At 40.5% G+C, this 23,606-nt stretch overlaps 1 protein-coding gene across 1 annotated transcript in view; it reads right to left on the bottom strand.

Annotated features, from left to right (window-relative positions):
• The window catches only part of LOC149322092 (queuosine-tRNA galactosyltransferase-like), a 311,900-nt gene that overhangs the window by 99,165 nt on the left and 189,129 nt on the right, over nt 1–23,606 (bottom strand). Inside the window, exon 7 of the mRNA XM_089534373.1 lies at nt 1,748–1,843. Within this exon, the coding sequence (XP_089390499.1) occupies nt 1,748–1,843 (96 nt within the window). The remainder of the gene's footprint in view (nt 1–1,747; nt 1,844–23,606) is intronic.

Here is a 23,606-nt window from a genome sequence, read left to right as displayed (position 1 = left end):
ATTCAGGACCTCTCCAACTGAGCAATTGCATCCTACATCTTCAGGAGGACAGCAGCAATGAAGATGCTTAAACTGGAAACAGGAACAAGGGATACCATATACCAAGGAAGGACTCAAGGTAACAGCCAACCACAACAAAAGCAGGGGAGAGTGTTGCCAAGTGGGGACTCATTAGTCAGGGGTATAGAGACACCACACAAGATGAATCAGGAAGTGTGTTGTCTTCCTGGGGCACATATCAGAGATGTCACTGACAACTTGCCAAAAACTTATCAAGAACAGAGATCAGTACCCCTTTCTCCAAATCATGTGGGTACCAAAGGCATGGGAAGATCACCTCTATAAAGCTTTGGACAGAAATCTGAAGGGGTTTGAGGCAGAGGGGTATTTTTGTCAATTTAGCCAGTGAAGGATAGAGGAATACACAGGAAAAGGAAGATAATTAAAGTAAGTAACTGGCTATGTAGATGGTGTATAGAAGAGATTTGTCTTCCTGGACCATGATCTTCATTTCTTAGACAGAGCTGTACTGACCACAGATGGGTTGCACCTCATGAAGACTGAGATAAATGTATTTGATGATAGCAATTGCAAGTCTAACCAAAGAAAATCCTTGGCAGGTTGGAGCCTCCTCTTTTAAATGCATTTTAAATTAACTGTTATGTTTTCAGCTCATTTTGTTTTATTGTTTGTGAACTGCCTTGAGTCCCACACTTGGAGAAAAATGCCATACAAATCCAATAAATAAATAAATAGTGGCCATTATGATAGGTAAGTCAGGTGGTATCTTATTTATTTGCTTACAGATATTTATAAGCCATCACCTGAAGATTTCAAAGTAATGTATAACTATAATCAAAAATAGAGTAGAAACATTTATATAATCTATAAAACAGATAGTAAAGGCTGAACTACAACAGAAAGGCTTGCAAAAATAGGCAAGTCTTCAACGTGAACCTAAAAATAAGAATTGCTGGGAGTGTATTTGATGTTAGAGGAAAGAGGATTTTATAGAAAGAATGCCGTTACACTTAATGTCCTTTTCTGGATGATCTCACAGCAGACCTCAGTAGAAGACAGCACAACCAGAATGAATTCTTCAAATAACCCTAAGCCCCAAATGGCTCTAAAAGGGAGAAGATGGTCTCTCAGATAATGACATGTCAAATTATTTCAGATGCTATATACTACCAACCAATTATTAAACCTAGCCCAATATCAAAATGGCAGCCAGTGCAGTTCCTTCAAAGAGGTGATTTTGCACTACTGGTAAGTTACCAGCTCCTAAACCTAACCAAAACATTCTGTATCAACTAGAGCTTTCAGATTAGTTTTAATGGTGCACAATAAATTGCAAAGGTATAATCCTGAGGTTATTAATATCTGGTGGCCAAGCTATCCCTATTCAAGAAGTTCTGTCATGGTATAAAATCTGGATTCTCCTTTCAGTGAAGAATATCAGCTGTTTTTAGGAATTATATGAATTGTACAAACATCTTGGTAAGACCACTGTGTGTGTATATCTGCCTTCAAGTTGTTTATCAGCGCATGGTGACTCCATGAATATCATAGGGTTTTCTTAGGCAAGGAATACTCAGATATGGTTTTGCCAGTTCCAGTATCTGGTATTTCTTCTCAGTGTCCCATCCAAGTACTAACCAGGGCTGACCCTACTTAGCTTCCAAGATGAGAAGGGATCTGCTACCTTTAAGCATGCTTAAAGTTGTATCCTAGCCACAGTACTCACCTTTCCCCCTTCATCAAATCTGCCCACATGGCAAAACCATTCTCGGGAACAGAACCAAGTTGGCATAATTACTGTTGGTCCATGGGAAGTGAAAATCTGGAAGAAGCATGACATAACAAAAACACATTATTTACTGTAAAAAGCCACAGTTCTGAACAAATATATATTTTGCGCAATTCAAATCCACTTTGCACATTATAATTTCTTTCATACTTTTATTCTTAACCTCCATGATGAAATAGCATGTATAAGGTACAGGGTGACCAGAAATCCTCCTTTTCCAGGCCATGTTCTACATTTCAATCTTCTGTCCAGGAAGAATTGAAAAAATGTTCTTAATTTTGAGCGTGACTAAAAAACATGAATTTATATTTATATTTGTGTTTTAATTTCGTAATGTCCTATATTTTTCTTGAATGCCCTTCATTTTATGGTGCCTTATCCTTCTTTGCAATTATGACATCTGGTAACCCTGATAATGTATAAAGTATGATATAAATATTTTACCTGTTCATGAAGACTGGACAACATAAAGACTATTTATGAAAGATAGTGGGAAATCTGATAGTGGGAAATCTGCAATGTTCTATCTTTAAACTCAAAGCTATGGAGGACTGAGGTTAGAGTTAAGATTAGCAGAATGGTGCCAGAGATGGTAAAACTATAACAATTTCTGTTGGCCTGCCCCCCCCCCCCCCCCGCCACCACCCCCACCACAACATTTATATGGTTTCCCCTGCTGGACAAATAACAGCTTTGTGGGCAGTTTAGGGAAGGGATTTAGACAGAGACAATAAACATTTATGTAGAACTCCCATTCCCATCACCACTCTTCAGTTCTTACTCACCCCCTTCATGACTGATCATGGATGTCCTAGGATTTCATTTAGTTTGGCCCTTGGGTACATGAGTATTTGCCCTTGGGTACATGAGCACTACAAAACACTGTCCTTTATATAAATATTATATTCTATGTGTCTTCAAGTCACTATATTCTATGTGTTTTCAAGTCGCCTGTCAACATATGGTGACCCCATGAATTTCATAAGGTTTTCTTAGGCAAGAAATTCTCAGAAGTGGTTTTGCAAGTTCCTTCCTCTGAAATATAGCCCACAGCACCTGGTATTCATTGATAAAGAAATTAATTTGCATTTCTTATGCATAGTTTGTATTTTGTGTTCACCAGGAAATTATGGAACAAACCTGAAAGTGGCACTTGATAGGGGTATGTGTGTGCGCGAGAATGAGGCTCAAATAACATAACTGAAATATTTTCTGCTTTTAATTAAGATCTGAAGACCTGGACCTGAAAATGGAATTACTAGGAACCAAGCACACCTGGATACTTTACTATTTACACATAACATGCCAAAATTAACAACCAACGGAAAGAACTGCTTTACAGACAAATCAAGTGGAAAGTATTTGAACATTTTAAGGGCTCAACAACACAGCCAGAGGCAGAAGTTTTGAAAATGCTGGTTTCATTTTTAAGTCCCTTTAAAAATATGATTGTAAAATTTAAAAAAGATATTAGAGAGAGAGAGAGAGAGAGAGAGAGAAATACAGCCTTGGTACTTGGTAAGAATATGTTTGAAAGATAGAGGTGTCTTGGGAAATCAAATCAATGTGACCCTTAATTTGTATATTTCTGAATGATGACAGCTTCAGTGAGTAATACCAACAAAAGCAGGAAGGCTTATAATCGCCCTTTTCTGCTTTAAACAAATATGTCTCAAATCTAGTGTTGAAATAAACCAGAATATCCGGATTATGTAAGGTAAGCCTATTCTTCCCATTAATACAAGACAAAATGTCTAGCAAGTTTGCAGACTAATCTTGTTGACAACAAGCTAAAGCAGCAAGCACACTACACCCAGACTTAAGTATTATACATTCAGTTACTTGTACAAGCTGGTTAATCAGAGAAAGAAAGACCCAGAAAAACAGGAGTACCATTGTATCTTGGCTTTTTACTGAAAATATATCTGACTGTATGATAGTTTCTTAAAAGCATAGCACAGTTGTTCAAATCCTGTCTCTAAAATACCTTCCTGAATCAAGTTATATTTCATGTGGTATGAGCTTGAACATGGGTTACCCAAATTTCATAAACCAGAGCAGCCAGGAGGCTAGCAATTCTACGGCTCTTAATGAACAGCTCTTTATACTTGAGGCTGCTCTTAAGCACAATCCTAAGTACTTCTCTATTCAAATGTTGTCCCACTGTGTTCAGAAAGTTTACCAAGTAAGTGTCAGGACTGTAGCCTATTCCATAACCTGCAACATTTCATAGATGAACACATGTCACCAAACAACTTCAGAATGTCACCAAGATAGCAAATGTTATTAATAAGGAGGAACACACAAACCAGGAGAGGTTACAACAGTTTGCTTCTCCCTGAGCCTACTGTGAAGAGCAAGATTCTCCTTGTTTTTTTCCATTTCCTCCACTCTGCTGAGTTGACCTGAGTGCAAACTACTTTTGTTTTTTGAAGTCAGTTTGCAGCAACTCAAAGAAACTGAGGACAAAGGAGAGAAGTGGAAAGGAGAGAGATAAATGGGATATTTTATAAAAAAAAGATGAAATAATGGGATGGAAGAGGATTAAATGGAACTGTTCCTGCCAAATCAGGACAGTTGGGAGGGTATGACTATTAGTTCAGGTTCAATGTAAGAGTAATATAACCATTATTTTGGCAGGTACTATGAGAGCTTATTTTTATAACTATGTTAAAATATTTCTAAAAAACCCCCCTCCAAATACTATTTTTCCTCTTTCAGCATCTATGCACAGAACACATGTATTTATTGATTTATTAAAATATTTACATCCCACTTTTCAATCTTAGGTTACATTACTGGTGAGGCAGCACAGAATGCATCTTAGTGCACAGGAGAACGCTGCCGCAGGACATTCCTGTTGTGTTCCACATCCGTCCCAGAGGAGGTGATTTTTAAGAACTGTTCAAAAGCATTCTCAAAAATCGCCCCATCTGGGACAGATGTGGAATACAATGGGAATGTCCTGCAGCAGCGTCCTCCTGTGCGCTAAGATGCGTTCTGTGCCCCCTTTTGTAACGCCACAGGCCTGTTCTAGGGCCTGTGCAATAAACTCCTCTGCAGGCTAAATGTCTCACAAAACTACAGTTCCCAGAATTCCCTAGCATTGAGCCAGGACAGTTAAAACGGTCTTAAACTGGATTATTTTTGCAGTGTGTTTTGGACCTAAGTAATGTCTCTTGGCTGGATCCCCCTTTCCCAGCCCACCTTAAAAACAAGCAACTGGATTCGGTGTCACTAGGATTGGCATCCCTGATGCAATAATTCATGGTGTTACACACCCCCTGCATTGACCTCCTCACATACCACACTATACTGATTCCTTAGTAGTGTTTTTTGTACTAATGTTACTCATAAATCATAATTCCTGTATCTCACTGAATGCAATGGTAACAGTTGTGACCTAAACAACTAACAAAATTAAAATGATACCTTTAAATTACAATATCATATGTGCAACCCAAATGTATTTATATGTACATAGTTTCATGTGGTTAAAGTAAAAATTGGTAAGATGTCATATTTTTAAAGAAAATTCAAAAAGACAGATTATTTTTTAAAATTAAAAATTTATTTGAAATAGCTGGGGTCTCTATTTTCGCCTCCCGCTGATCCTTGCCTCACTCATACCATCTCTTCAGTGTTTTAAAGGTAAATTATTTAGGCAAATGCCACATCCTGTTTCTGCCCAAAGGCAGATGTTTGGGAAGCACTAGTGCCACATCTCCTTAAAGTGTCACCTGGTGCTGTCCGCACCCCCTTTTACCTCCCTAGTGATGCCCATGGCTGGATAGAGCAGAAGAGTTCCATTCAGCACCTCATTGAACCACAAGGAGGAGGATGTTTCCCCTGCCTCCTGCCATTGAGTAAAGCGGTGAGAAGGACTTGTGATAGTGATATTGCTTTTGATGTACGTTAAGGAACCTCTTTCAGCTGATCTGGTGGCTGTCACTTAATGCAGATTAGGTTGGCATTTACATAGGTTGACAGTAATAATAATAATAATAATTTGTTTTATTTATATACCGCTATTCCAAAGATCATAGCGGTGAACATCAAGTAAGCTAATTAGCAAGTAAGCTAATTTGCCCCCAACAGTCTGGGTACTCATTTTAGCGACCTCGGAAGGATGCAAGCCTGAGTCGAGCTTGGGCCCTTTTGCTGGTCTTGAACTCGCAACCTTGTGGTTTTGAGTTTATGGCTGCAGTACAGGCATTTACCCACTGCGCCACCAGTGGCAGAGAGTATGTTCTCTCACTGAATACAGAGCAGTTACGGGTCCGTAATGCTAGATTATGAATTTGTAAATGCAATACTAAATGTCACCCATTATTATTAAAATGCAAACCATTAAAAACACCAAAAAATACACAGTAGAAAAAGGGAAAAGACAATATGGCACGTGTTGGTGAAGTTCTTTCTAATATTAGGCAGACAATTTTGAACATCCTGAAAGGCCACCAAATTGCTAGCCATTTACTTTGTTTTACTGCTAGAGATGTGGTGAAGTGCTTGTGGGATTTTTGGTTGTCCATGCCCAAACTCAACTGCCTTTCTGTACAATGCATCCTGACGGGTGAGTAAGTCATCCTGTTTGCTGCTCCATCAACCAGCAAAATGGCTGGGTTTGGTTTTAGATGTGTTGTAAAAGAGCAACTAACTTGAAATGCATATGGGTGCTGATCTTGTGGTTCTGACTTTTCCCTCCTCTATTCCACATAAAATTCACTTTCACAGTAAAAATAACTATACTAACCAGATAATAACAAAGTGGCATGTTAGCACAGTATGAAGCATTAAAAGCTTTAGCTTTCTAAATCTAAAACTCTCTGTTCTGGATTTTAAACCTGTAAGACTTATTTAAGCTGCATGACAACCTACCATTGAGTCAAATGATAGGGTGAAACACTTATTTCATAGAACTTTCAAATTACAATCCTTTAACTCCAACAAAAGATTTAACAAAATGCATGGGCAGTAAAATACAAGAGATTATTTTTTGTTTAAAAGCCGTAACTTCTGATTGATTAGTACACTACATTTATATGCTAAAATATACAAATACTTTTATTTTCCTTTTTCTTAAATCAAATCAATAGATAATGGCTCAGTTTTGAGATTTAACCAGACACCCTTAAAACTTTGGCCTTGATATCACATCTTGTGAAATTAATGGCAGTATTCTTTTCTCTTCCCAATACATACCTGCACACCAAAAGTGAGATGCTTCCTGAAATCAAATTATTAATTAGAGTAGGGTTCTCCTAAATTTTCTATATTTGGAAAATAATGTGAGTAGAATAAGCCTAGGAACTTCATGTCAATATTATTTCCAGAAATGAAACTCCTGACTTCAAAGTACTGATGCTCCCAAGAATGTTTGTGATGGGAGAAGCAGTCACTGCCATTTTAAAAAAATACTGAAAGAGGCTGCACATTATGTAGCAAAAACTGTGTTTTTGCAGTATACAGGTTTTCCAGGAAATCTCCTACAATACATACATATCTGAAACACTTAGGTACACAGATCAGACAACATATAATGGCCAAGGGTGCCCAAAGAAAGTACAGCAGCCTTTGAAAATTTGTGGATGTTCTAAAGCAAACACCAGTGTGCAAAACATCGTATATTTTGCATGCTGTGCTAGCTAATGGCAGCAGCCATGCATACCCAGATATTATTTATATGGGTGACTGTCCCAAAGAAGGAGGTAAAAATGTTCCCAGAAAATCTGATACTACTGGACAGTCACATAAAATCATAGAGTTGGAAGAAACCACAAGGGCCATCCAGTCCAACCCATTCTGCCATGCAGGGACTCTCAGTCAAAGCATCCCCAACAGATGGCCATCCAGCCTCTGTTTAAAGACCTCTAAGGAAGGAGACTCCACCACACTCTGAGGGAGTGTGTTCCACTGTGGAACAGCCCTTACTGTCCTCCTAAGTTCCTCCTAATGTTGAGGTGGAATCTCTTTTTCTGCAGTTTGCATCCATTGTTCATAGAATCATAGAATCATATCTGGAGGAGCAGAAAACAAGCTTGCTCCCTCTTCAATATGACATCCCTTTAAATATTTAAACAGGGCTATCATATCACCTCTTAACCTTCTCTTCACCAGGCTAAACATCCCCAGCTCCCTAAGTTGTTCCTCATAGGGCATGGTTTCAAGACCCTTCACCATTTTAATTGTCCTCCTCAGGACACACTCCAGTTTCTCAATGTCCTTTTTTAACTGTGCTGCCCAGAATTGGACACAATATTCCAGGTGGGGCCTGACCAAAGCAGAATTACAGTGGCACTATTACTTCTCTTTCTCTAGACCCTATAGTATTATTGATGTAGCCTAAAATTGCATTGGCCTTTTTAAATGCCGCATCGCAATGTTGACTTATGTTCAACTTGAGGTCTACTTGGACTCCTAGAAAATGTTCTGTCACATATTTTAAATCATGTATCTGGAGCATATTCACAAAATCATTGGAAACAGTCATATAATAATAGAATCATAGACCACAAGGGCCATCCAGTGCAACCCCCCGCCATGCAGGAAATCACTATCAAAGCACACCTGACAGGTGGCCATCTAGCTTCTGCATAAAGACCTCCAAAGAAGGAGACTCCAACACCCTCCAAGGGAGTGTGTTCCACTTTCAAATAGGTTGCATATATTGTTCCGTGTTCTAGTCTATGGAGCAGCAGAAAACAAGCTTGCTCCCTCCTCAATGTGACACCTCTTCAAATACTTAAACAGGGCTATCATATCACCCCTTAACCATCTCTTCTCCAGGCTAAACATATCCAGCTCCCTAAGTCTCAAACAAATAACTAGCAACACTGTGATTAAGAAAATTTGTATTACGCAGATGTTTTAAACACTGTTACGGGGAAATTCATTTGTAACACAGAATTTTCCTTAGCTTGTAACATATTTTGGCAAGGAGTTAGAATTCAATCCTGAATTAGTTACAGTTCCAATTTGCAATTCATTTAGAAAGCACTATGGACTAATTAATTACGGTTGAGACCTAGCAAACCAATGACTCTGTAATATTCTAGGTCCTGTAGGCTTTGAGCAGACTACCATGCTTTGTATAGTCTTGAGATATATAGTTCCCTCCCCATACCCAAGATCAGAACCAACACATGTATCATGTATCTGGAGCATATTCACAAAATCATTGGAAACAGTCATAGAATCATAGACCACAAGGGCCATCCAGTGCAACCCCCTGCCATGCAGGAAATCACTATCAAAGCACACCTGACAGGTGGCCATCTAGCATCTGCTTAGAGACCTCCAAAGAAGGAGACTCCACCACCCTCCAAGGGTGACAATAGATGACATTTTAAAGAAACATATTAAACCAGCAAGTTAAAGACCTTTTTTTTCTGCCACACAATTAAATGTCATTTTGAGGATATTTTTTTTGCAAAGGATAATTGTGAGGTGTAACTTTTTATTTTACTTTATTATCCCCCTGGTTTTACTGCCTCCCCTGCTGTCCTCAGTAGAGCTTTTCACTCTATGGTGGGCGCTGACAGCTGCAAGAGGCATGAACCAAAGCAGACGCCAAAAACAGGAAAGAAGGAGCAGCAAGAAGCAGAAAGGACTTCACTGTGCAGAGCTGCCTAGGAAAGAAAAGACTGGGTGGAGAGGAGTGGGGGAGAAAAGAAGAGGAGATGGAGGATGATTGGTGTAGGAATTATGATAGAATTGGAAGAGACTACAAGGGCTATTCAGTCCAACCCCCTGCCATGTAGGAACTCATCCCCGACAGATGGCCATCCAGCCTCTGTTTAAAAACCTCCAAAGAAGGGGACTCTACTACACTCTGAGGGAGTGTGTTCCACTGTTGAACAGCCTTTACTGTCAGGAACTTCCTCCTAATGTTCAAGTGGAAGCTTTTCTTGAAGCTTGATCCATTTTTCCAGGTCCTATTCTCTGGAGCTACAGAAAACAAGCTTGCTCCGTCCTCAATATGACATCCCTCCAAATACTTATACAGGGCTATCATATTACCTCTTAACCTTTAACTGCTTGTTAAAGTTATTAATAGTTTAATTCTGTTTTAACTTTAACTTTTTTGTACATTTTAAACTATATTCTAATCATTTTCATTTGTAAGCCACCTTGAGTCCCAACATTGGGGGGAAAGAAAGTTATAAATAAAGATGGTAATGCAAAGGAAGATGACTATTAGGTCAAAGGAATATGAGCCAGAGTGTACAGAAATGATGTCATTAATATGTACGAGGACCTAGATATGTCTCTCTAAAAATTTAAGGCCCTTTTAAAAATACACTTTGGATCCTGGAGTATTAAAACCCGCCTCAAAATCCACCTAATGCAGGAAGTAGTGTGAACTTATGCAACAGCATCAGGGGCATGAGAACATAGAAGGCTGAGTAATTCAGGGATAGGTCAAAGGGTAACCACCCCGATGGTGATGGACTGCAACTCCCAACACCATAGTTGAAGAATGCTAAGAGATGCAGTCAAACATCACCTGATAGACTGCACTTTTCCCACCCCTGGCCTAAAGACATGTGCCCCCATCAATCAGACCCCACCTACATGCTTCAAGATGGTTTTCCCTCCCCAAATATAGTGAAAGCACAATTTATACTGAAATCTTCCAGACTTGATGTTCAGTTCTGCATCATGCAGAACATATATGAGTCACTAAGTTGAGGATTCAAAGAAAAGGCTGTGCTGTGCTTCACTTCTTAATTTTTGCTGAAATGCTATTCACAGTCCTTCTCCTAGCCCTGAAAGTCTTCAATGTGCTCTATAGCAGACATTTTGCAAGCTGGTAAGACAAAAGATCAGAAGAAAAAATGGTCTAATTTTGAGACAACACAAACAACTTTAAGTCCTATTATGTTAAACCATTTATCCCTGAAAATCTCCTCTTGTCAGCATGTTTCTTTCTTAAAATAGAACAGCTCTGGTTTTATGGTTTAATCAGGTTTGTACTGACTAATCATTCTTAGGCGTCATTCACACTATATAATAAATCAGTTTTCAAACTGGTGTAAACCAGTTTAAAGGGCCCTTGTTTGCACGTGAGCCAAATTTCTGGCATGGTTTGCTGGGGGGGGGGGGGGGGCTCAATGCTAAACCCAGTTAAACCGGTTCTTCCGAATCCGAGGCATTCTCCACATCATTTTAAATGAATCCATTCAGTGCCAGTGTGAACACGTTGTTGATTGGATTTGATTCCCTGTGGCATGGTCACCCCTGTGATGCAACTCCATTTTGAATCGATCCTAATGATGAATGTGAACGCGAAGTGGATTAAAACTGAAACTGGCCGATTCGATCGAGGTTTGAATAGCGTGAACATCTATTTGGCTCTGAATCACTCCATTGATTTGAAATGATCCAACCCAAATATTGGTTTATTATGTAGTGTGAATGAGGCCTTAGTGGAATCAATAGTAAACCCTAATAGGAAATGTTCAGACTTTTGGATGAAAAAGGTAGAATAGTATAAATCCTAAAAGGTCCACTGAGAGAAAATAGACCCTGTGATATCTGCTTCAAGACAATCAGTAAAACAGATATATCTGAGGTGACACAATATGGCTCAGGAAGCAATCACTGCACAAGAAAGAACTGCTTAGCCACTGCAAGCAATGTTCATCTACTTGTAGTCAATCTCCATGGGGAAGATTATTTGTTTTATCAAGGGATCATAAACCTTTGACTAAAAGGATAAATACATTCAATGTGGTACTTCATCAGGCTGTATTCACCAAAACGAAGGGAAACAATAACAGCTCCCATGCTTGTAGAAACAAGATATTGGTTTAAGTGAAGATAGATACCCCCCAAAATTGTCTAAATCCAACTCCTACTCCAAATTAGAACAGACCTGGAAAATCAATGGGATTTATCTAAGTGAAAGAATTGGTTCAAAGGAGTTTACTCTAGGGCCCTTTCACATTATACAGTTCTACTTCACTTTAACAGCCATGGCTGCATCCTTGTGGACTCCTGGAATTTGTAGTTTGGTAAGAGGTACTAGAGGAACTTTCTGGCAAAGGATTCCAAATTCCTTCCCTTCCATGACAAACTCCAGAATTCCACAGGATGGAACCACAGCAGTAAAAGGTGAATCATATCCCTATAACTGGGTAGCATGAAAGGGCCTTAGTTGAGACTAACAATAGGACTCAGGGTATATTGTTTTTGTGTGTGAAAAATACATCATAACCTGTTATTAGACAAATCAAAGATAATACTTATTGTCTTTCCCTGCGAATAAAAACAACATTCAAATTAGCTAATTTAGAGCATTAAAAGACAGGTGGTGGTGGTGATACTGGAAACACCTTTGATATCCCTGCAAACTTTAACCAAAAGTGAAATGTTACTTTTGGTCTGCCAAAATGGCAGCCATACCAGAGTGCATGTAGCTTTCTGCAGTCCTGGAGCAGTCCAAAATAGTCTTGTGTGGATCCCTGAAGCATGTTCACAACTGATTTGTGGATTTTTTTTTCTATTTTGAAATTTATATACACAGAATCAGAACATGTACAGAAAAAAATGCAGAAAAGTTCAGAAACAGGCATAATTCCTTGAGAATGAATCATGAAAACAGGTACCCTAAAGAGAGAGGTATTAATAACAAAATAGAATAAATATACTGTGGCCTTTAATCTTATTTTTGAATGGATATCACAGAAGTCTAACACTACATTCTTAATAAGCTGCCAACAACTCTGTTGGGATTCCAACTAAAGTCTGCTAAAATTCAGTTCTAGAATTTCTTGTATTACAAAATCACAGCATATTACAGTATAAAATAGTCTGTATAAGGAATGATTACAACTTTAGAAATGTCTATGACTGAACAGAAGAGGGGGCAGTTCTACCAGCTAGGCATACTGTAAACCATGAATGACAGGTTCAATGGAACCATTCTTGGCAACAATTTGAATAAATCAATTTTATTCTGTTTGCTCCACAATGACATTGGAAAAAACAACATTTTTAGATCAGGATATTCTGTGAGGTTTTTTTAAGTATCAGATCTGTAAATTAAGATAAGAACACTGCTGTAACATAAAACAGCAAACTATTTCCAAATACATAAATACAGAGGTCAACTTATTCAGTACCAAAACTACCACATCCTCCTCTGCCTGAGCCGCAAGTCCTAACCTCTATTACTTAAGTTTCCTTCCCATAGCTACTAGTAGCTCTCAAAACTCATTCACATGCCAAAATAGCAGACCCTTAAACACTTCTGCTGGTCTAAACATTTCTACCAGCATCTATATCTCCAACAGCTATATAATCAATTTCTCAACCATTCTCCTTGGCTATGAATACATCCAAACTGAAAATCCCATGTTCTTTTAATTTCTGTTCCAGAACTTCATTCTCCTTGAAATCCATATTGAGAATTTAAGGCAAGAGTTACAACAGAAGATACTGTTATGGCATTCAGTATTTTCCAGTAATTACATTACTAAAGGCATGAGCGCCTTTCCCTAAAGACAGTCCAATAATGTATGTGTAATGTTAGGGAAGTTGTAAGTCACCCAATGAGAGCCATGGGCCTGTAGTTGATTGCCTAATGTCAGCGTACTCTCCCTTAGTTATACAATTGAGAGGTCTTGGGTATTACAACAAATGCCACGTGCTCCTAAACCAAGGTTTACAACAATATTTGAGGTTACAACAAGTAATATAAAATGTCAGATCTGAACTATCCGGGTTGTTACTATGGTCTATATTATTATATATTGTTATTATTATATCACTATATTGTATTATTTCTTTTAACTGCTGTTAGCTGCTCTGAATGGTGCATAAACACTAGAATGCCAGGATACATTTTTCTGTTTAATTAATTAAAGAAAAACAAAGTTTAAACACAAACTAGTAGGTTAAACAACTAAAAATAGTGCAGCTACAAATAAAAGAAATAAGCAGAATGATCGTTCTAAAAATCTATGTAAAGTCATCAATAAGGGGGAGGTGACATATGTTTTTATGAGGACATCACTGAAAAAGCTCTGGCCTTGGTACTGGCCAACTTGTTAACTCTTCGTAGTGGGTCAGAAAGTGATACCTTTTAAATTGCTTTCAGGGTCAAACCACCTTCACAAAGGTGCAGGTGATCATGTGAGTAATTTAAAGCCATTTGGACTTTTGCAAGTCAAGACCAGCACTTCAAATTGATTCTGAAAACAGACAGATAACCAATGCAATAGTACAGAATGGCTGTAATAAGTTTCAAATAGCCTGGCTTCAAAAACATGTCGGCGGCTGTCTTCTAGACTAGATGACATTTACAAACTGTCTTTAAAGGTTGTCCTACCTAGAATTCATTACAGTTCTTGATGTACCATGTCCTCAGGATATGTCTAACTGAAGTCAGCTCTGATTTCTTCAGAATAGGATATTGTCTTGTGAACCAGCCTGAGCTTGTAAAAGCCATTTTTAGACACCCAAGTCACCTGTGCCTCCACAAAAGCACCAAACACTCTTTAGAACCTGTTACAAATCTCCATTAAGATCAGATATCTTCCTAACCAAAACCACTGTATAATATAGAATACATTTTGTTTCACCTTCCTAGAACTGTCTCTCTGGCATTAGTAAATGGTAAAGAGTGTACACTCATCTCTCCCACATTTACTGGGGTTAGGGGCACAGAATCCCTGTGAATGAGGAAAACATAAATACCTCCCATGAATTGCCTGAAGTCTTCATTATCATGCTTTCTCTAAATCATATTGGCGGGTTACACACCGCCACTTCCGACGCACTCCGTGCGTGCTAGGGTTACGAAGGGGTGTCCTAGGGTTAGGAAGAGTTGCCCCTTCCTAACCCACCCTGGCCCCAACACGCACGGAGCACGTCGTAAATGGCAGCGCCCATCCACATGGGCGCCGCCATTTTGACGTCTTGGATGCTGTGCGTCCAGACGTGTTGCGGTGGAAGTGACGCCGCGAGGGTGCGCTCCGCCCCTCGCAGCGCCACTTCCGCATTTTGAAAAGGAGCGCCATTTCGGCGCTCCTTTTTCGCTGCGGAGGGAAGCCTCACGGTCTGGCTGCTGGGGCTTCCCTCCGCAGCGAATGGCGGCAGCGAGAAAACGGCCCCTAGAGGGCCATCTGTAACCCGCCATTATCACCCAAGAAAATACTTTGGGAACAAGTTCATCCCTCTCCACAACTTTTACTTAAAAAACACACCAAACACACTAAACTGTGTTTCCCCCCTCCCCCTCCTTTAAATAGCTGGGAATAACACTTCCCCCAGCATCTCAACGTTATATACTTTTATTTATCTTCAGCTACTGCCAAACCCTAGAGCAATGGGAACTCTCTAGTTTTGTGTGATGATCATGAGAAGTGTCTAAGACACTCGTACACACGTCGGCTATGCCAAGTTCTGCAGTCAGCAAGACAAACTGGTAAAACTGCATTATGAAATAAGTTGTGAATTAATTTGTAGGTGTAGCGCTGGCTTCTTCAGTGAGATAATGAGTTTATTCTTCATCTTCTATCTTGCCCCAGGGAAGATTAAGTCATATTTTTAGCAAACTGACTTGGTCAGCCACATTAACTTGATTACCTAGAGCTTCAGAAAGAAAACACCAACTGACTGGGTTTAAGAGCATTCTTGACTAAAAGGATAAACTGACTTGTGTCTTTAAAAACAGTGTGTGGGTGTCATTATTCAGTGGCACTATGTAGGATATGTTATTCTAGTGACTGTATGTGCACTACTATGCAGAAATGACTGTGTAGTAAAAGGCCCTTCAGTCATTTTTCAGTGATGCCTCTTCACTTTACTTGCTTCATGCTGATCCTGTTGAATGTGACACGTACTATCATGTGTTCAGAAATTGGAAGATAAGAACTCCTCCATTATCATCATCCAGAGTAACTTGTCTTTAATAATTCTGTAGATCTAGCCACTGATATGAAGTCAGTAACTAAGCAAATCCACTCTTCTGGGCTTTAGCAATGGGTCTCTTATCAAAATCTTTCTGCTAAACATAACACAGAGCACCCACATCTGCAAAACTGAGAAGTGATAGACTAGGATGCCCATCATTCCCATGATAGTTTAGTCAATGAGAAGCCAATATGTCTGCACTTCTAATCTTGTGAGATAGGATAAACTGCAGGACATCATTTGTGTATTCCTCAGAGGAAGAGCCACCACAACCCACATTTTTAACTACTTCTTATATTCTGGATACAAGAGAATCAGGCTTATAGACTTATGGAGAAGAACAGATTCTTTTTCAGAGACACATTTACATTCTTTAACAGTCAGGTTGTATATTTCTTCCAATATCCAATTCATGGGTAAAATCACTATTGGGTTTAGTAAAGTAAGCCAAATGAGCTGCAGTTTCCAATTCAGTTTGTTTACTTGAGAACCAAGTGGAGACAAGTTCTCTGGGGCTGGCCAGCTCCCAGACAAGAAAATTCCAACTGACTGGTCACTAGCCTGAGAGAGCCTGAACATAAATTCTCCAGTATTTTTACAGATACCTATTTATCTATTGAGAGCCAGCATGGTTTAGTGGTTTGAACACTGGACTATGAGCCCGAACATACAGGCCAAAATAAAGCTGCTTTGAGTCACTTTGGAGGTATGCTGTTTAAATGATACACACATCTTAAGAGGTCAGAAACTTTGCCAAAGCTGTGCTCCAGTCTGTAGGATGCATGCATCATTTAAACAGCATACCTCCAAAATGACCCAAAGCAGCTTTATTTTGGCATGTGTGTTTGGGCCCTATGACGCTGGAAACCAGGGTTCAAATCCCCACTCTGCCACAGAAAGCCACTTGGTGACCTTCAGAGGAAAGCAAAGGAAAAACAAATGTTGCCAAAAAAACCCCCTCCCTCCATGATAAGGTCACCTTGGGGTCACCATAAATTGGAAATGGCTTGAAGGCACACAACAGTTTAAAGCTGGGTAAAAGTCACATGGGATTTCTACATGCTGTTGGACTACATTTCCAAGCATTCATCACCATTGTCTCTGATTATTAGGGCCAATGAGAATTGTAGTCCAACAACATCATACGATTCCCACTTTTTGGGATCCCCATCCCGAAAGGTGAATATAAAATCTGAATTATAAGAATTTTGTTTTCTGAACAAGTCTGCCAGAAGTGTTTCTGAGTAAGAGAGAATAGTGAGGTGGCCATGTTTGCAGAGACTGCCAAATTATTCAGGATTTATAGAATCATAGAATCGTAGAGCTGGAAGAGACCACAAGGGCCATCCAATCCAACCTCCTGCCATGCAGGAAATCACAATCAAAGCATCCCCGACAGATGGCCATCCAGCCTCTGTTGAAAGACCTCCAAGGAAGGAGACTACACTACACTCCGGGGGAGTTTGTTCCACTGTTGAACAGCCCTTACTGTCAGGAAGTTCCTCCTAATGTTGAGCTGGAATCTCTTTTCCTGCAGTTTGCATCCATTGCTCTGGGTCCTAATCTCTGGAGCAGCAGAAAACAAGCTTGCTCCTTCCTCAATATGACATCCCTTCAAATATTTAAACAGGGCTATCATATCACCTCTTAACCCTCTCTTCTCCAGGCTAAACATCCCCAGTTCCTTAAGTCGTTCCTTGTAGGGCATTTACTCCAAAACAATTCAGTGGACATTAAACAGAAACGGTAACCTTAATTCTACAAAATAATTCTTTTCATTACACACTATGGGACATCCCCATCTCCAAATCATTACATAATATTCCTACTTTGGAAATATTGCTCAACATCTTGTTTGTTATGTTGATTGTAACTACTTTAAGAATACAAAGTGATGGAGGTAGATGAACATTATACTGTTTTCTCCTAACTGTAAAACAAAGATCCCGTGCTGCTCAACAGTAGAGGACCTTCCATGTATTTATAAAAATAAACACTTCACCACAGCACTTCTGCATTCTGCATTGCTGTGTAGCCAGGGGAAGAAGTACGGATATGTACTAGAGCAGCTAGTGTGTTGCATCACTCTGTATTGCCATGGATTTTTAATTTTAAAAAATTACAAATGTTGAAGCTGCACACAGGGTACTGTACTAACTGGTGATGTAGGAACTTTGTGTTCCTTCCCTCTCTGCTCTGCGTTTTTAAGGTAAGATGTAACAAGCAAAGCAAGGACTAAACACTGCTTTTGCTTCCCACAAAAGCTAATGAGTTTGCCACTCTTTATGGTGGTGGTGGGGACATTGTGCCTCTGTTCCCCTTCAGAATGCTATGCTGCTATTGATATTGTTACCTGTAAACATTACTCCCAGATTCTAGCATTAAAATGATAAATACTATTCCATGCAAGTAAGTGTAAAGCAGGGGTCGGCAACCTCCAGCCCGCGGAGGCCTTTCAGCTGGCCCCTGGCTGCTGCCGCCGCCACCAATTGCGGCTTTTTGCTGCTCTGGGCGCCGCCATTTCCCCCCCAAAATGGTGGCGAGGTCGCGCGAGACTTCGCCGCCATTTTGGTGGGGAAATGGCGGAGGCCTAGAGGCGAAGTCTTGCGCGACCACAGAAAAGGTCGAGCGAGACTTTGCCCCCTGCGGCCGCCGGAGCCCTCAAACAGGGCTCCGGCGGTGGCAGCGGGCCTCTGGGAGGCCCGATGCCGTCACTGGGGGCCGGCAAAGAGGGGGAGGCCTCCAGCTCTGGCAGCCCCCGCTGGCTTTTTTGCCGGCCTCTGATGGGGCCAGCAAAGAGGGGGAGGCCTCCAGTGCTGGCGGCCCCTGTCAGCTCTTTCCCAGCCTCTGACAGGGCCTGGGGCCCCGTCAGGGGCTGGCAAAGAGGAGGAGGTCTGGCCCCCGGAGGGTGGAAGCTCTGCCCCCGGCATGCGGCTCCACCCCTGGAGGGTGGAAGCTCCACCCCCGGCATGCGGCTTCGCCCCCAGAGGGTGGAAGCTCCACCCCCGGCACACGGCCCCCCAGTTGTCTGAGGGACAGCAACCCGGCCCCCGGCTCAAAAAGGTTGCCTACCCCTGGTGTAAAGTGTATTTTTCACATGGTGGTGGGGCATAACCTTAACTTCACACAAGGTCTGATCTTGCCACGACTGACCAAGAAAGAGATCTTGAGATCTGTTCTTATTGGTTGCTTCCATGATGTGGAATTCCCTTCCACAGGTGGCTGGCCTGGCCTCCTCTCTGGTCTCTTTTTTTAATTTAAACTGACACTCAATTAAGTGGTTGTACAAAAGGGCCTTTTTATTGAGAGAGGAGTGCTGTATTTTTATCTTTATTGTTTTGGTTTAAAATAAACAAATTTTAAATCAGTAGTCCTCAAACTTTTTCGGGTCACTGCTCCCTTTCCTCTTGGGCGACAACCCTAGCACCCCAATGCCAATTTGTTGATATTAGGTCTACTGTTCTACTGCAAATTTAAAACAACCTATCTTGGTTGCTGCTCCCTTTGCACCCAGTCACCTTGGGAGCAGCACTCAAGCAGCTGGCTGGGAAGTGACCAAGAAGCCTCTTACCCATGCCAGCCTTGTGGTAAAGGCCAGAACAGGTGAGAGGCTTCTTAGTCACTGCTTGACTGGCTGCTTGCTTTCTGCTCCCTTTGCACCCAGTCACCCTCAGAGCAGCACCCTCAGAGCAGCAACTGAGCAGGGGGCTGAGCAATGACCAAGAAGCTTCTCACCCATTCTGGCCTTGTGGCAAAGGCCAGTGCAGGCAAGAAGCTTCTTGGTTACTGCTCAGCCAGCTGCTTGGTTGCTGCTCCCAAGGTGATCAAGTGCAAAGAGAGAAGCATCTCCCTGGCAAGGAAGGACAATCCTTCTACAATAGGTTGGGGAGTGGCACAGCCAATGTGTGTATAGTGGGTTTACAGAGGCCGCATGCTCTGGACAGAAGAGGGATATATTTTAACTACAGGAGCTGCTCAATGGTGAAGGACTCTTTACAAGAATCTATTGTAGATATTCATCACCCTCCTTCCCAGAGACATGTCTTCCCTATACAGCTTCAACTGTTCCTTCTCTACACACAAACATTGCTTCTTCTGCTACCTCTTCTTTCAGCCTGTCCACAGAAGGGAAGCAATAGCAGGCTGGAGTGCAACTCCAATCTGCCATCAAAGCCCTGGGTAAAGCCCACAAAGCTTAAGCAGGATCTCAAATTTGAAAGCTCGTTTTTGCTACCACTTCTTCCCCACTGCCATGTGCTCTAACTCCTTGCTCCAGTCAGTCAGTCTGTCACAAAATGGTGCCACTCCAAGCCACAGAAATGATGCCCTGCACCCAAGCCTCACAAGAGTTTTTTGCCCCTACTAGTGAAAGAAGCGACTAAGAGAGTGAGCTTGAGTGGGCAGGTGAAGAGTGGTAGACATCACCACACAACGTGAGGTTTCAGGGTGGATTTAAGGGACCCTGAAAAGATGTTTCATGCAACCCTCATCCTGAGCATGGTTCTAAAGGTCATTGGTTCCCCTTCTTTCTTGTGCACAAAAACTTTAACTGAAACCCCACCACCACCTACTTTCTCCTTCAATACCCCCCCTGCTGCTCCTTTTCCCTGTCACTGCCCCCCTGGATCTTTCCACTGCCCCCGGGGGGGGCATACCGCCCACTTTGGAAATCACTGTTTTAAATTAATGGTGTTCAATATGATAGCTTGTTTCATTCATCAGATTTTTAGCTCTATATTCCTTTAACTTTGTTGTAAGCAACTTTGGGTCACATGTTGGGAGAAAAGAGAGATATAAAATTAATAAATAAAATGGTGGACTGCATGACAGAGGACAAGACTACTGACAACTACTATTCTTGAAGATTATATTCTACATCCTGGGCCTCAAGCATGAATGTGTTCCTCTATAACCTCCTTCTGGTATTCTAACAGGTAATTGCTTGCTGTGAAGATACGAGTCTGGATTACATAGGCCTTTGATTTCATCCAGCAGGGCCCTTGTTATACTCTTTAACAGAACGGCAAAGACATAAATGCTCATGAATGAAGCACGAATAAATGTGAAGGCAAGCAATATTTCACAAATCATTGCATTTCTCTTCTCGTAATTATTTTACTGCCTAAAAATAAGAAAACATAACATATACAAAAGAAGTGTTGTTTCCTATCCAGTTCTGCCAAATTCCTATCTAACTTTCCTTCCTAACACTTTTAAGAAAATAATTGGAACAGCAATTTCATCCCATTTGCACAGCACACATATTCAATCTATCAATTACTCTTTAAGGGCCAAACTTTAAGATCTTGAATGAATTTGGACAGTGATTTAAAACTCAATTTAGATTTAAGTTGCCCTTGATCACTTTTCTACGAGTAGCCTTTCGCTTACAGAGACATGAACTCCAAAACCAATATTAAGGAGAAAACTGGCTCAAAAATAGGGTGGTGGGGAAGCACCATAAGAGAATAGTGTTCTTCTCTTGTTTGTGCTGTTTTAAGTTGCAACATATACACATTCCACTTGGGGGGGGGGGTAGTCCTGCTGCAATCGCTTATAGCTATACCCTCGTAAAAACATTCAGGACCATACATGGACCCAATTTTAAAATTGCAAGAATCAGCTATCCAGAATAATCATTGTATGATTCAAAGAGCTTAGTCTTTAAAAAAAAGATGTGGTGCTTATAAATGTCTAAAAAGTAGGTTGGTAGCTTTCACATCTCAGCAAATGCTATTACTGTTTGGAAAGTTCTAAACATCCTATGTTCTAAGGGAATTTCTAAACAGCAGTTTTCCCATTCAATATTTTTACCCACTACATTACTAGAGTGTACTTGGTTTTGAAAAATTGATTTTTATTGTGCTGACTTCAAAGAAAGGAAAGTATTTGCAATTTAAGAGAGAAAACAATCTCCTATGGAATGTAATTCCTTAATGCTTTACTACCTACATTGTACTTCATACACACAAAAACCAGTTATATTTTTAACCAATAAGGTTATACACATTTTGTGGAATACTAAGTGAACTAATTACCATATAACCTCAGCTTCTTAAACACCATATTCAGCAAGATTCACACAATAAGCCTCCAGTGGCCTGTGCCAAAATCAGATTGCTCAAACTACATACTTTCTTTATGAATTTTTCCAAAGGTAGTGCTGAAAAGCATGCATAAGCAGATAGATAGATAGATAGATAGATAGATAGATAGATAGATAGATAGAGATAGATAGATCTTGAGCAACCAAGAATCCATAAGAAGGCCATCAAACACTCAACAAACAGTTGATGTCATCTTTTTCTCCTCCTTCTTCTTTTCATTTTATTTATTGCTATTTTATTTTTCCTGATACTGTATTGCTTTTGAAAAATCTGTAAACCACTTTAATTTATTTATATATCACTTTAAATCACTAAGAGTTTGGGAGTACAGCTAACTGGTACTCTTCATGCAGAAGGCATTCTCAGTTTTAATCCTTAATTTAATTTTTTTTAAAGAGTACTCTCAGATGTTAGTTCTGGGAAATCCAATGTTTCTTAGGTGGGCATGTCATGGACTTAGTCTCAAGCATGGAGCTTCCTGATGCTGAGCTAGGCAGCTTTACATGCAAAACCGTTTCTACTCTGTCATGCTCAACCAATGGTGGAGTGAACACAGCACAAAGAGGGCCACTGAGCAGATAAGAAGTTCCTGTCTCCATTTCATCCTTTAAGAGTCACTACTTTTTGAACAAGAGAACAAAGCTTGGGATAAGTAGCTGGGAGAAAGCAGCCTACAAGTCCTCCGAGTTCCTGCAGTTGTTCATCAGAGCTGTCTGTGGTATTGCAATCACAGCTTTCTTTCCTTTTCGGTACTAGATATCTACAGGTTATAACAAGGAAGCACTCAGAAAGGTAACCCACTGGTCTGGCTTCAAATGGCAATTTTATGCAGGTGTCAAATGTGCTCTTTTTCAAAACACATACGAGGGTGTGGCAAATTTTTGGTCTGAGTCACTGACCACTGGCATTCACTACATTGCACCTTTTTATCTTCCACATAGCCTTTCACAGTTCCTTTGCTGGACTGTTTACTCCCCATGTCTTTTTTGTCTGCCTAACTTCTCTTCTGATTGCCTCACCTCTTCCTCCTAGCCCAAGGGCTATCTTTTTTGGGTCACCCTCTTCCACAAAGCCCTAAATGGCTTGGGTCCAAGCTATCTCAGAGACCGCCTCTTCCCATACAATCCTCCCCACGCCCTCCGGTCCTCTGGGAGGAACTTGTTGCAGCCTCAAAAATTGAGGCTTGTGGCGACCTCCCGGAGGGCTTTTTCTGCTGTCGCCCCCAGGCTCTGGAACGACCTGCCGGACAAGATCCATCAATTAACATCTTTGGACAGCTTCAAAAAGTCTGTCAAGACGGATCTCTTCAGGCAGGCCTTCCCAGACTAAAATATCCTGCCTCAGGATCTCCTCCCTCCTCAGTAATGTCTCCAATGGCCCCTTTTCTTTTCTTTAGAACTGAAGTTGCAGTGGTTTATCAGTTGGTATTATTTTGTTTAATTTATTGTTGTTTTAACTAGTTTTTGTGGTTTTAATTTAGAGATGAAGTTTAATAACTTTTTAAGGGGGGAGGGAAATATATTGTTTTTATGCTGTATGTTATTTTAATGTTGTAAACCGGCTGGATTGGTTCGCCACAGGGCGGTATATAAATAAAATTTATTATTATTATTATTATTATTATTATTATTATTATTATTATTACAAACTTTTTATTCCTCTTCATCTATTGCCAGGGTCACCAGAAACTTCATCCACTGCCAAGAATCAGATTCTGCAAAGTATTTAACATGTGTCTTTCAACCCTTACAGTATCTGATTGATTT

Source organism: Sceloporus occidentalis, unplaced genomic scaffold (genome assembly GCF_023333645.1).
Source record: "Sceloporus occidentalis isolate IW3139 unplaced genomic scaffold, rSceOcc1.0.p SCAF_1, whole genome shotgun sequence".
Taxonomy (NCBI): Eukaryota; Metazoa; Chordata; class Lepidosauria; order Squamata; family Phrynosomatidae; genus Sceloporus; species Sceloporus occidentalis.
The sequence above is the reverse complement of the archived record's forward strand: the minus strand, read 5'-3'. Positions and strand labels throughout refer to the sequence as shown.